The sequence below is a fragment of the Peromyscus maniculatus genome, chromosome 2, assembly GCF_049852395.1.
Source record: "Peromyscus maniculatus bairdii isolate BWxNUB_F1_BW_parent chromosome 2, HU_Pman_BW_mat_3.1, whole genome shotgun sequence".
NCBI lineage: Eukaryota > Metazoa > Chordata > Mammalia > Rodentia > Cricetidae > Peromyscus > Peromyscus maniculatus.
In genome coordinates, this window is record NC_134853.1 from 119605041 (window position 1) to 119618012 (window position 12972).

General features: G+C 37.2%; 1 protein-coding gene across 6 annotated transcripts in view; it reads right to left on the reverse strand.

The window, feature by feature from the left end:
- Positions 1–12972, reverse strand: part of Dock7 (dedicator of cytokinesis 7) — a 200443-nt gene that overhangs the window by 84281 nt on the left and 103190 nt on the right. For 5 of the 6 annotated variants that reach the window (XM_076564551.1, XM_076564550.1, XM_076564549.1 and 2 more), the window contains exons 15-18: positions 9180–9297; positions 5772–5842; positions 2259–2397; positions 1305–1406 (exon numbers count right to left, since the gene is read on the reverse strand). In XM_076564551.1, the coding sequence (XP_076420666.1) occupies positions 1305–1406; positions 2259–2397; positions 5772–5842; positions 9180–9297 (430 nt within the window). The remainder of the gene's footprint in view (positions 1–1304; positions 1407–2258; positions 2398–5771; positions 5843–9179; positions 9298–12972) is intronic. The other variant, XR_013049236.1, reaches the window with a different exon arrangement.

A 12972-nucleotide genomic window follows, 5' to 3' on the forward strand; every position in this document is an offset into this window, starting at 1 on the left:
CATAACCTGACTTTGAGCCTTGGATATTACATGGTGGAAAGAAAAAAGTGACTCCAGCAAGTTGTCCTCTGACCTACACATGTGTGTGATGGGATGCACATGTACATAAATGTGAGCTCATACACACAAAAAAATAAATAAATAAATGATTTTTTTTTTTGAATTATCAAGGCTGGAAAGATGGCTCATTTGGTGAAATGTTTGTTAAGCAAGTGTGAGGACCTGAGTTCTCTATCCCACTACCCACATAAGCACCCAGGCATAGTAAACACCTACTCATACCAGTACTGGGGAAGGTGGGTAGCAGGAGGCTCTGGGGGGGTGGGTTTCGCTTGCTAGTCAAATTAGATAAACTGGGGAGCTCCAGGTTCAATGAAAGGCCTTGGTCAAAAACAAACAAACAAAAAAGGTAGCAACTGACTGAGGATGACACCAGTGTTTACCTCTGACCTCTCCACATGCAAATGCATGTACATACATATATTCCCTATGTAGCCCGGGCCAGTTTCAAACCTGTGTCAATCCTCTTGTCTCAGCCACTTAGGAACTAGTTTGTTACCACATCTAGCTAAAAGCTCCAAAATTTTAGAAAGAAAAATTGTAATTATTGTGGTGATATATTGTGTACCCTAATAAAATCTGCCTGAAGAGAACAGAACAAACCACTAGATTAAACATAGAGGCCAGGCAGTGGTGGCACACACCTTTAATCCTAGCACTCAGGAGGCAGAGATCCATTTGGATCTCTGTAAGTTCAAAGCCACCCTGGGTTACATGAGATTAATTCAGTCTAGGAGAGAAACAGAGCCAGGCAGTGGTGGTACACACCTTTAATCTCAGTACTTGGAAGTCACACACATTTAATCCCAGTATTTGGGAATCACATGATTTTAATCCCAGCACTAGGAAGGAAATAATATGGCTGGGTGGAGAAAGTTATATAAGGCCTGGGGAGACAGGAACTAAACCATTTTTTTCGGCTGGACCCCTTTCAGCTGAGGACTCAGATGATTTCAGTTAGAGAATTTGTGGGGTTGGCAAGGTGAAATGTGGCAGTGGCTTGTTCCTTTGGCTCTCTGATCTTTCAGCATTTATCCCAATCTCTGGCTCCAGGTTTTTTATTACAAGATTTTCAGAAATTCAAGTAACAAATTATCAACGAAAAAAGTATTACTTCATTATGTATATTCACATAGAAGAAACAGCAAAGCTTTGTTTGGTATACATCTTTATGGGTTTTTGTTTTTTTTTTTTAAACTATTTTCTTTCAGTAGGGAGAATTAAACATGCAGAGATGTACTGACCTCAGGAGAAAGCACTGAATAAGCCTGTGGTGGTTTTTCCAACGAGACCGGTAGGCAGAACTGCCCAGTCTTCAACCGTCCATTCTGCAGCATTGGTATCCACTTTAAATGAAGAGACATGGGTCTGTTACAGAAATCATTATGTGGACTGTCTGCTTTATGAATGTGCACAACCTAAATTTCTCACATTATCAACATGTATTAGGATTTTTAATTACCTAAGTAATAATGGGCTTTCAGCAGTCCATTTCTCTGGTCATATTTAATTAACAAAAATAGTAATATTAACTATGACTATTTTGACATGCAATATTGAGTACAGAGCCTTATTATCCAAGGAAGAGTCAGTTCTAGAAAAGGCTATAAAATAAATGAATTTTAAAACAGTAGTTTTGAGGTAAATAAGGAAACCCAAAATACTGGGGGGAGGGGGAGTAAGAATATAATTTACCTCCTAAGTTACCATAATTCCTGTTATAAAAATAAGAGACAAAAATACTGAAGTATGAATTCCATCTTTTGAGCTGAAGGATAAATTTCACAATAAAACTGTGATGACACCTGATGTTGGCCTTCACTGTGTTTTAACCCTGGCAATTTGACCATAATGGGTTTTTTTTTTTTTTGCTAAAAAATATTCAAAGGCTTTAATTTCTTGTCTATGGATTTCTTTAATTTGTCTTACATTCAAATCTTTCTATTCTGTGTTTATACTGCACTGTTTGGAAAACACTCACTAATCAGAATTAACACGTAAGTTTTATGAAGTTGTTAATAGCTAAGGCCATTGGTGAGTATCTGTGATGGGGATGCTTTCTTCCAAGTGCAAATTTTGACATTACAGAGAATTAAATGGGCAATACTCAACAGAAAGCATCTACTGAACGCTAAATTTCATAAATGTTTTATTATACTTAAGATCCCTTAATATAAATATTTAACAAAGAGACTTACTGTATATCCAACTGGGGTTTCAAGAGGAGTGTTTTGTTTTTGTTGACAACTAACATGATAAAAAGTAAAGAGCAAGTGGTGATGGTCAGTTAGAGTGGCAGGGAGCTTAACCTTGACTTCTTCATGAAAATCAGGAGACCTTCACACAAAGAAATCAAAAAAACAAGAAATCAATAGTCAGTAATTTGTTCAAATGAATAATTATTGTATTTGTTTATCTGGATGATCTTAAGATTAACTTTTAGGTTCATGCATTACTTTTCATCTACTTGAGGATGTTTTTTTCATTGTTCGAAATAATTCTAAATAATTAACTTCTACTTCCAGATGAGGGAACTAACAGTTTCTGAAAATGTTCATCACATTTTTATTAATGAGCTGAGGCACCCTACTATTAGAAAATTCATTAATAATTACTGCCTAGATACTGAGATCTTCACGTTGCTGTCCTACATTTATGAACCAAATCTGGCACACACTGCACAGAAAAGTCAAAGCAGTATTGCAAGTATATATTTTTAAGCCATACTCATAGGAAAACACTTTTCTTTTGTAGAAGTACAATTACCATTTGGGAGGGGGATCTCTAAAGAAAGTTAGGCTCTCTGTGGAATGTTTTCTCTCAAGTGTTCCATTGTTAAAAGGAATAAATATGTTAGCAAACAGACCACTGCTGACACAAGGAAACAAAGAAAGTCATAATCAGAGAAAGCCCACAAATTGCACGTATCCAACAGCATCAAAGTGCTCCTGAGCATTACACTAATACAAGAATGTCATGCTTGATGGTCATGATGCTTCATTTCAACAGGAGGGGCGTGGTCTCAAGGGGCACTTTAATAGAATCAAGCTTTTTTTTTGTGATACACAAATAAAAAGAATAGAACTCAATGGAGGTATCTCAATTCTCCATTCTCAGCATCTTTCAGAATTATATCCAATGGAAACACAGCTAAGTCACATGGTTCCAACCACCTTTAAAGTGAAGGCTGTCCTTCCTGTCAGGCAAGTTTCTGTCTCAGATGTCAAACAGTCAATATTCTTCCTGTTCAAATAAGACTCAAAACTACATAAACAGGTATGGATTTGATCACAGAAACAGTAAGTGGAACTAGGCCTTAAATAATGATAACAAGAAAGAGCTAATGTTAACTGAGAATTTGATGACTGGCTGAACATTTTAAAAGGTGTGTTTCTTATTATTAAGCTCACCAACCATCACTGAATTATAAAAACCTGAATTTATAAGCAATGTCAGATGGTATTGTCATGTTAATTCCACTAATGCTAAAAACAATAATAACAATGACCCAGCCAAATTGAGAAACTTTTAGAAATTGTTATTTTTATAGAATTGTATTTACTGGTATACAGTGTTTGGATTAATTTCTTCCTGAAATCACATTATAAGTGTCTATAGGAATCAATGATGGTTTCTCATATTTAGGCTACATGGGTTTTTTTTTTTTTGTGGTTGTTTTAAAGGTAAATAAGACAACAACTACCCTTAAAGTTATATAACTTAGTAGGAATATGAATTGGACACGGACGTCAAAAGGTACACTGTAAAACAAGGATTGGCAAATGTTCACAGGCCAAGCCCAGTCCACTACCTATTTTATATAGCCTGAAGATCATGAATGTGTTTCATATTTTTAAAAGGTTTTTAAAAATCAAAACAATAATATATTTCTTGATATGAAACTCAAATTTCAGTGTCCATAATAAAGTTTTATTAGAACACAGACACACCACATTACTGTAACATTACTTACTGACTATGGCACTTTTGTCCTATAGTGGCAGGAGATTCATTGGCTGCAGAGATATGGTATATGGCCACAGGCTTAGAACATATACTACCTAGTCCTTTGTAGAAACTGTTTGAGCACATAAGGTTATCACTTCAAGAACAAATGTAAACAAATTATTTCAAGTTTGAAATCAGAATAAGATATTTGATACAGGCTTTAAAGCATATGTAAAGTTTAGTAAACCCAGGTCCAAGAAAGGTCCAGAAACAGAGAGCACAAAAGGCAGAAAGAAGAATATTAAGACTTAAAAGTTTGATTAGATACCAGAGAATAGAAGGAAAATGTCAAAGATGTCAAATTCTGAACCAGAAAATTATTAAAAATAGAGAGTCATGAAGACAAGCATGGAAACCAGAAAGAGAGGACACACAAACCCGTGTGTCTCATCAGTCAGTGAAAAGATACTGGAGTACAAAAGGTCAGGACTAGAACTGATTTGGAAGCATTCTGTATAAAGGCTAAAGTAGAAGTATTTTCATTGAACCTAACAGAGAGAGACAGATAAGATCACTCAGGAGGAGTCATACAGCGAGACTAAGAATTATGAGCAAAGTTTTAGTATTTTGTGTGAAGTGCCTATACTTTAAAAACAAGTCACTATAGATAGAAAATCTCAAAAAGCAGACAGAAACTGAAATGTGTACCAGATGAAGGTGAGAAAGAAGGAAGGAGATCAAAAAAGCGTGCACCATGTAACAGCACCAGGGAAAGACCCGGTGTTGGTTACGCAGGAAGCATGACCTTGCCTTTGAAAATAATGGACGGGGCCATAAACAGCTGCGATGGAAAGAGGCCGGAGCTGGCGCCCTCTCTGAGGAAGTGGACCAAGACTAGGAGCACATGGGAATGAGTCCCACTGAGCGGGAGAGGGGCCATTGCTACTACTGAAAGAGAAGGAAAGGCAGACAAGTATGGGGATAATCTGAGGCAGTAAATAGAGAAATTACATTGGACATAATTTGTCAGACGTGTCCAAAACATGTCTTAAGTCTGACAACCATAACCAGTAAGCTAGAAATGCAGAAGAAAGACAAGCTGCAGGAAACCCCATAGCTACTGGTTCATGAAAGAAAAGGTACAGAGTAAAACCAAACCAAAATACTCACAAGGAGACTGTAAACGAGGGGCTAACAGAAGGTAAACAAACGACTGCAGCCCCACAGGAGGTCCAACAGCACATTCTGCAACAGCCCACCCAACAGGACCATTGTGTGACTTTTTCCTTAACTACATTCAATAACCACCACCCCACCACACACACACGAGGAAGAAAATAAAAGCTCTCTGGGGTTAGCACCTGCCCGTAGAAGTAAAACTGGACAGCCACACAGTCAAAGGATGGTGGGAGGCTGAACACATCACCACTTCAGTGGGCTTGAGCACCGGATAACTCAACAAAACAAGAAAATATCTGGGGAAAGTAACAGGCAAAGATCAAAGGACCAGAGGCCAAAACGCTAATCAATAACTATACAGGAAGAAATAGAATTTTTTAAAAGATGCTTTTTGTATAAAGCCTTACATTTGAGACGTCTACAAAGAAGAACTGTGCATCTACAGACTGAATATTGTCATTCTGATGTCAGCTGTGAATTTTGCACATTCAGTGCAGCAAAGCATTTGGTAAACATACTAATGTGAGTGCTAACAATGCCACTAAGAAGTGAGTAACTTTGAAAGAAATATTTTAATTCAGTACCTGTTATGATATACTACGGCTGTATAGGCTTCCTTTGAAAATTCTGAACAGCTAGATTTACCAAAGATTACCTGTAACAAATAACAGCATGTTGAAACTTGGTTGTAATAAATGCTGGATGTTTCATATCTATGTAAGAATTTGTATGCTTTAATAACTACTTGAGAAAATGGGCAAAATCAGCCCAGTGAAGAACAATGTGCCTACTTAACGATCTTTAAAAGCTTAACTGCTCAACTACAGATTTCTTTTCAATGATAGACCCATCTGACATTCAACCATTCAGAAAGCTTCTATAATTATATTTCTATCCACTGAGTAATACATTTGTCCTCTTCCCATCTCCCACTTTTTTGAGACAGGGCTTCATGTAACCAAAGGCAGCCTTGAAGTTCACATGTAATTGAGGATGGCTTTGATTCTAACGCTGGGATTAAAGGCATATACCACCACACCTAGTTTTATGTACCTAGGGCTTCGTGCATGCTAGGCAAGGTTTCTAGCAACTAAACTCCATCATCAGCCCTCTTTCCTTTTTCTTAAAGAAACTAAACACTCAGGGTATAACATATCACTTTAAACTTATAAGAAAATTACCCTAGCATGGTGGCATAAATATACTTTACAAAGTGGTGGCTTTAGTAAAACATGAGAGCCATTCTCAAGGTCAAATACCAGTTGTTTAGAAATGATACAAAAGATTTCTAGGTCATGCTGTTTATCTTTTTACATCTTGTACACCCTGCAAGGTACTTCATAATGGAGGTACTCCATTTTAGACTTGTGTATATATTATTTTTAAATTTCACCACATTAAAAAAATGTAGGGTACTCACACAGAAATCTTAGTGGTAAAACAACCGAACCAGGATCACTGGTTAACTAGAGACTGATGTCAACGTCATTGTTATGACTACTATAACAGTACAGTTAAGAAATGCCACAGATGAAATGCTTTAAATCTGGCAGTTATCTTTACATATGCATGTGAGTGCACGTCTATCATCAAACTCAAACTTAGTCTGTTCCTTTTGTAAAGGAGGTTATTGGCATTTGTTTCTTTTTCTGACATTTCAAGCTAGTGCTTCTATTTTAAAGGAATAGCAAATACAGTAATATTTACTCCCTTTGATAAGTTTTATTTGGTCAATTTTCCAATGCCTTAGGTATGTTTCTTTTTATTTTGTTCTTACTTTAATTTGAGATGGGATCCCAATATGTAGCCCAGGCTGGACCTAAATTTGGTATGTAGTCCAGGCTGGCTTTAAATTCTTGATCTTCCTATGTCAGATTCCCAAGTACTGGGATTAAAGGCATGCACCACCAAACCCAGTTACCTTAATATACTCTTATAAAATTTTATTTTAGTGCCATCATTACAAACTTTACAGTTTTGTCATACTAACAATAATATAATCAAACATTTATATGAAGAGCCTTTGAATTTTTATATTTCAAAAACATATGCATTCTGCCCATAAATATATACATATATTTTCATAGCAGCCATTTACACTAACATAAAAACATTATACTCTCATATAAATATTAATGTACAGATGAAAGGAATACAGCACCTTTTCTCTTTAGAAGCTATTTCTTCACAAAGCAAAATATTTCTCTATGCAATCAGAACAGAACAAAGTAGAACAGGTTTCATTGTGATCACTGACAATGTATTTCAGTCCCTGAGAAACACAGGCTAAGCAATAATTAAGTGGCAAGCACTGTGATAAGCATCAAGCTACAGGTATAAATGAGACAGGGTCCCTGCCCTCAAGGAGCTCACAATCTAATGCATACAATAAATAAGCATGCAACTACATTGTGAAAGAAAATGCTGTCCTAGCACCAAAGAGGGAGGGGTCTAAGCACCAGTACAGGTGGAATTCACCCATGGCTATGTGGAAGAAGCCAGTAATATGCTAAGACATGGAAGACTTTGATAAGTAAACAATGCAACATACTTTGACATATATGACATCTTTCATAAAGCTCAACCCCACATGGCAATTCATACAGAGTGTCTGTTTTCACAGTATATTACCTCAATTAAAACAGCACATTTATTCATTTAGCAGAAATAAGGATCTAGTAAAGAACAAAATGCTAATTTCAAACCTCAGAAATAAATTCCACACCTATTTAACAAATATTTATTCAACTCAACATGTTACATGTAAAGATCTGAAACAGTTGCCACAAGAGAATACAAAGATGAATAATTTGTGTTCACTGATGTCAAGCGGATCTACAAGTGGATACAACTGAGGCAATATGGAAGAAGAAAACACATCTTTCCTGGGGAGCAGAAACCTCCCAAGAACTTGATTAAAAGAGAGTTTTGAAGGATAATATAAGGCCCCGTGAACAATGCACCCATGCTGAGCTCAGCATTCTCATTACACTTACATTGTCTGAGGCTAAATCTGCCATAGCATATGCCTTTCACCCCCAAATCTCTACTGTCGTAGAACCTGGATTCATTAGCAATGGCAACTGTGCTGTCACGAATCACTACAGGCTGGCCACCATCGATGTCTAACTTGTCTTCCATCACTCCAGGCTCAGTGGCAGCTTCACTGTAGTCATTACTCTCAGGGACAGTCCTGGACCTTCCTCGCTCCACTATCCAGACTCACCGCCATTACCATTTCACTTTAGATCAGGAACTTCTTCATATGATGCTCACTTGTCATCTGTTAGGCATCCTCTCCCATCTCTGAACACCTTTTCCTTTGACTCTATATGTCTTGCAATAGCACATACCACAGTTCTCAACATTTGGTACAAATTTAATCACTTGATGAGAATTTTTTAAATTGCTACTTAGTTTAGAAGCTACAGAGATGAATTAATTAAAATGAGATTCAGCCTTGGCACTGGGAATTTTAACAACTCCCTAGATGAATCTAATGTGCACCCCAGACGGTCAGTTTCTTGACAAAGTTGGAAAGAGACACATGTATTACCCCCTAGGGGCCGTGTGCAAATGACCATATCCCCTCCTACCTCTCTCCCCTGCCATTCATCCTAAGGGTGGAGCTGGGGGCGGGTCGCTGAGGGAAATCAGAATCTCAAGTGCCAAAAGGAAAGGAAAGCGCCCTGTTCTCTGAGAGCGTCTCCTAGATGGACTTGTCTGCAGTCACTCACTCACTACATTTCATTCTCTAGATTATTCACTTATTCATCTTTGCATCTCTAGGAGTGCTTAACATATGCCAGGTACTCATAAGGAATTAGAATGAAGCATATTACTATATTCAGGAAGTCTCCCAGTTAGAAATTTAGTTTAAAGGATCACATTAAATTCCAGTTAGAGCTGCCAGTCAGTGATACAAAACAAAACAGAAACTTCTACTATGTGAATAAGTGTGAAAAGGAGAAACAGTCAAGAGTGGTTCTTACCGGCATTGCGTTACTCGGATCTTCTCCGTACATAAACTGGACTTTCACTGTGATGTTTCTGGCAGAACCTTGACGGTTGGCAAAATTAAGGCTTTGAGGATAAATGTAGAGTAGATTTCTGTAAAACCAAAACATGTAAGTCATAGTGAGTGCATATCTAAGACTACTGTGTGTAAAAGATATAGTGAACACATATCTAATATTGTCTGTCTTTCACTAGCTATCACAAAAGAAACAGATGCAAAAGGATTCAATTACTATTTGCCAGTACCTGTGCTGAGTCTTTTCATGTAGTTGATTCTTAGAGCAGCATTCAAACACACAGCAATCACATAGATCCTGATTTTACAGACAAACTAAAACCTGGAAAGTTAACTGTTTTTCCTATACAATAAGGTTAAACATCAAAGCAGAAGACAGACAATAAACCAGCCGGACTCCAAACATTCTCTTTCCCCTATAAGAGACTTCTGAGAATTAAGCAGGAGCCAAAACATTACCAAGAATTTAAGACAATTCTAATTCTATTTATCTCCTCCAAGCAGATACAAATAAGACAGACTTCACAAATGTGTTTTTGATATGAACCTGATCAAGATCTAATGAAGAACAAATTGCCACATTATCATTCAAAACTATATTATAGAACCTAGAGCAATGGCTCATTAGTAAAGTGCTGGCCACACAACCAAGAGGACCTCAGCTCAAGCTCCAGAACCCATCAAAAGGTGGAGACATGCCTGGAATACCAGCACTGGGCAGGCAGAGACAGGAGACCCTGGGGCTTGCCAGTCCATCATTCCAGCCCTAGGTTCAGTGTGAAATCCTGTCTCAAAAAATAAGTTGGACAACAAATGAAGAAGACACTCAAAGTTGACCTCTGGCCTCCACAAGCAAGGACACACATATGCATACATACATACATGTGAGCATGTATGCACATATACAAACATATATATGCATATATATGTATTTTATAATATAAAAGATATAACAGGTAGTTACTATAAAATAATTATATTCTACCCTACGTGTATTAGATATCTTTCCAGGTCATAATTTGTACATCTTACACAATTTAATAGTTTCTGCTGTCAACATAAAGAAAAGAAACAATTCAACCAAAATTACATGAATAAAGGGCTAAAAAAATGAGTTACTTTATGTGAAGACCATCGCTTAGGGCTAATGATCAAAATTTTAATAACAATAAGACCCTGAAAACCAACTAATAGGTCAATGGAAATGGGTCTAAGTTTTTAGGGAGCAGTACAGCAGAATATAACTTCTTAACATATCTTTTAAGATTTATTTATTTATTATGTATACAGTGTTCTGCCTGCATGTATGCCTGCACGCCAGAAGAGGGCACCAGATCTCATTATAGTTGGTTGTGAGCCACCATGAGGTTGCTGAAACTTCAACTCAGGACCTCTGAAGAGCAGCCAGTGCTCTCTTAACTCTGAACCATCTCTCTAGCCCCTAATGGGCATATCTTTGACTCAACAAACCCACTTCTAGCCTAAGGAGGGAACTATGCGTAGGGATAAATGAGTGTGATGAAGAGTGGGATAAAAGTAATTCATTACAATATTTTTATAATCAAGAATAATTAAATGCACTATGAAAAGATATATTGTTCATCACAATGTTAAGCATCCCAAATAAAACAAAAGTTCGAAATACTCGGAAGCCTAAAACTATTTAAAGAGATTTTATTCACTTAGAACTTCTAAATTTTTTTAATTTATTTTTATTTTATTTATTTATTTATTTTGACACAGGATCTTACTATTTATCCCTGGCTGGCTTGGAACTCCCTATGTAGACCAGAATGATTTCAAATGCACAGGTATCTGCCTCTACCTCTGCCTCTCCCTCAAGTGTGGCTCACCATGCCTGGCTTTCTTCTTCTTCTTTTTTAAAAATGAAACTTTCTAAGCATCATATCACAAGTTTGATGGTTCAGTTTACACATTCTTTCTTTATACAGAGAATGGGGAGGTACAGTGGCATTATCATATTTACAGAGATTTCAGTGTAGTAGCTTGTGTTGGGGAATGACAGGGAGGGAGAGGCAAAAAAAAGAGAAGGTAGATAAAACTGCATTTCTAAATTACTAACAGTGGCGGCTTTAGAGCTATCTATCATCCATCTATCTATCCATCCATCCATCTATCCATGCATCCATCCATTTATTTATGGGGTTTTTGAGGCAAGGTTCCTCTGTGTAGCCCTGGAGGTATTCGAAGTAGCTCTGTCCACCAGGCTGGCCTCAAACTCACAGAGATCCACCTGCCTCTGCCTCTTGAGTGCTGGGATTATAGGCATACGCCACCACAGCCCAGCTTACTTTTATATCTTGCTATTTTAAATTTTTTTCTTGGTGAAAAACAATAAAACTTTCAACGATAAAGGATTGGAATGACAAAAAGCATACATTCATGAATACTAGTGAAATGGAGAACAGTACTCAAAATATGAAAAGTGCACAAGGCAATTTTAAAAAAATGGTATGATGGTCCATCTGTTAATTAACAAAAAAATGAAAAATCAAAGATGACTACAGCTCGTCAACTGAAATCTTTATTGATCACCCCATAAACATTATACAGAATGTTAAGCAATGGGAAGTCAAAGTAAGATTTGGACTGACTGAGATGGTTCAGCGGGTAAACATGCTTGCTGCCAAGCCTGGTGACCTAAGGCAGAAGGATTATGAACTACTGCTAGCTGTCCTCTAACCTACAGGATGCAGTGGTGTGTGTGTGTGTGTGTGTGTGTGTGTGTGTGTGTGTGTGTGTGTGTGTGTGTACATGAATGTACTCATGTACACACATGCACACACACACACACGTGCACAGACACACACACCCCAAATTTTTTAATGAATTTTAAAAAATGTAAAGGGCCAATGAGGTGTCTCCATGGGTACCAGGCTTGTTGTACAAGCCTGACGACTTGAATTCAATCCTAGAGCCCACAAGGGCATAAGATGTGACGTGACTCCACAAAACTGTCCTCTAACCTCCAAGGTGTGCTCCCCAGCCTGTCCCCACACTAAGAATGAGAACTTGATTTAAAATGCAGGTAATATTTAAAAGGCATTCCTTGGTCATGAGGAACATGTAATTTGGTGGGACAGAAATACCTCTAAACAGACCAAAATAATGAGAGAGATATGCAGAAGCTATAGAAGACAAGCATTTATTTAGCTATGAATTTTTTCTTTCTTATTTACTTATTTTTAAGAAAGGGTCTCGCATAGCCCAAATATATATACATACACACATATATGTATATATACATACATATATCTGTATACACACACACACACACACACACACTTTTTCTCATTCATTCACTCAACTGATTCACTCACTCAGTTAGGTAGTTAATTTGTAGGTAGGTAGTTATTTTTGAGAAAGGGTCCCATGTAGCCCACACTGGCCTTAACATTACTATATATCTGAGATGGGATTTTAGCTTCTCGACGTTTCTTATGACAAGATGATCCAGGTTCTTATACATTTCCTTCATCAACCTATAATCAAGCATTTCTCCAAGGATTTTTAGTTCTTTCGAAGAAGAACCTTTTTTCCAAATTACAGTTTGAATACTCACTGAAGGTTAACCCTTGCTTGTAGTTCATTTAAATATAAAAAGAAGAAAACTGCTTCAATATGAAATACATCTGCCTGTCTCTGTGTCCAAACTTCTGGGATTAAAGGCATGCACCACCACACCTGGCAATATCGATGTTTTTAATCCAAATTAGGACTAGAGTTATTTG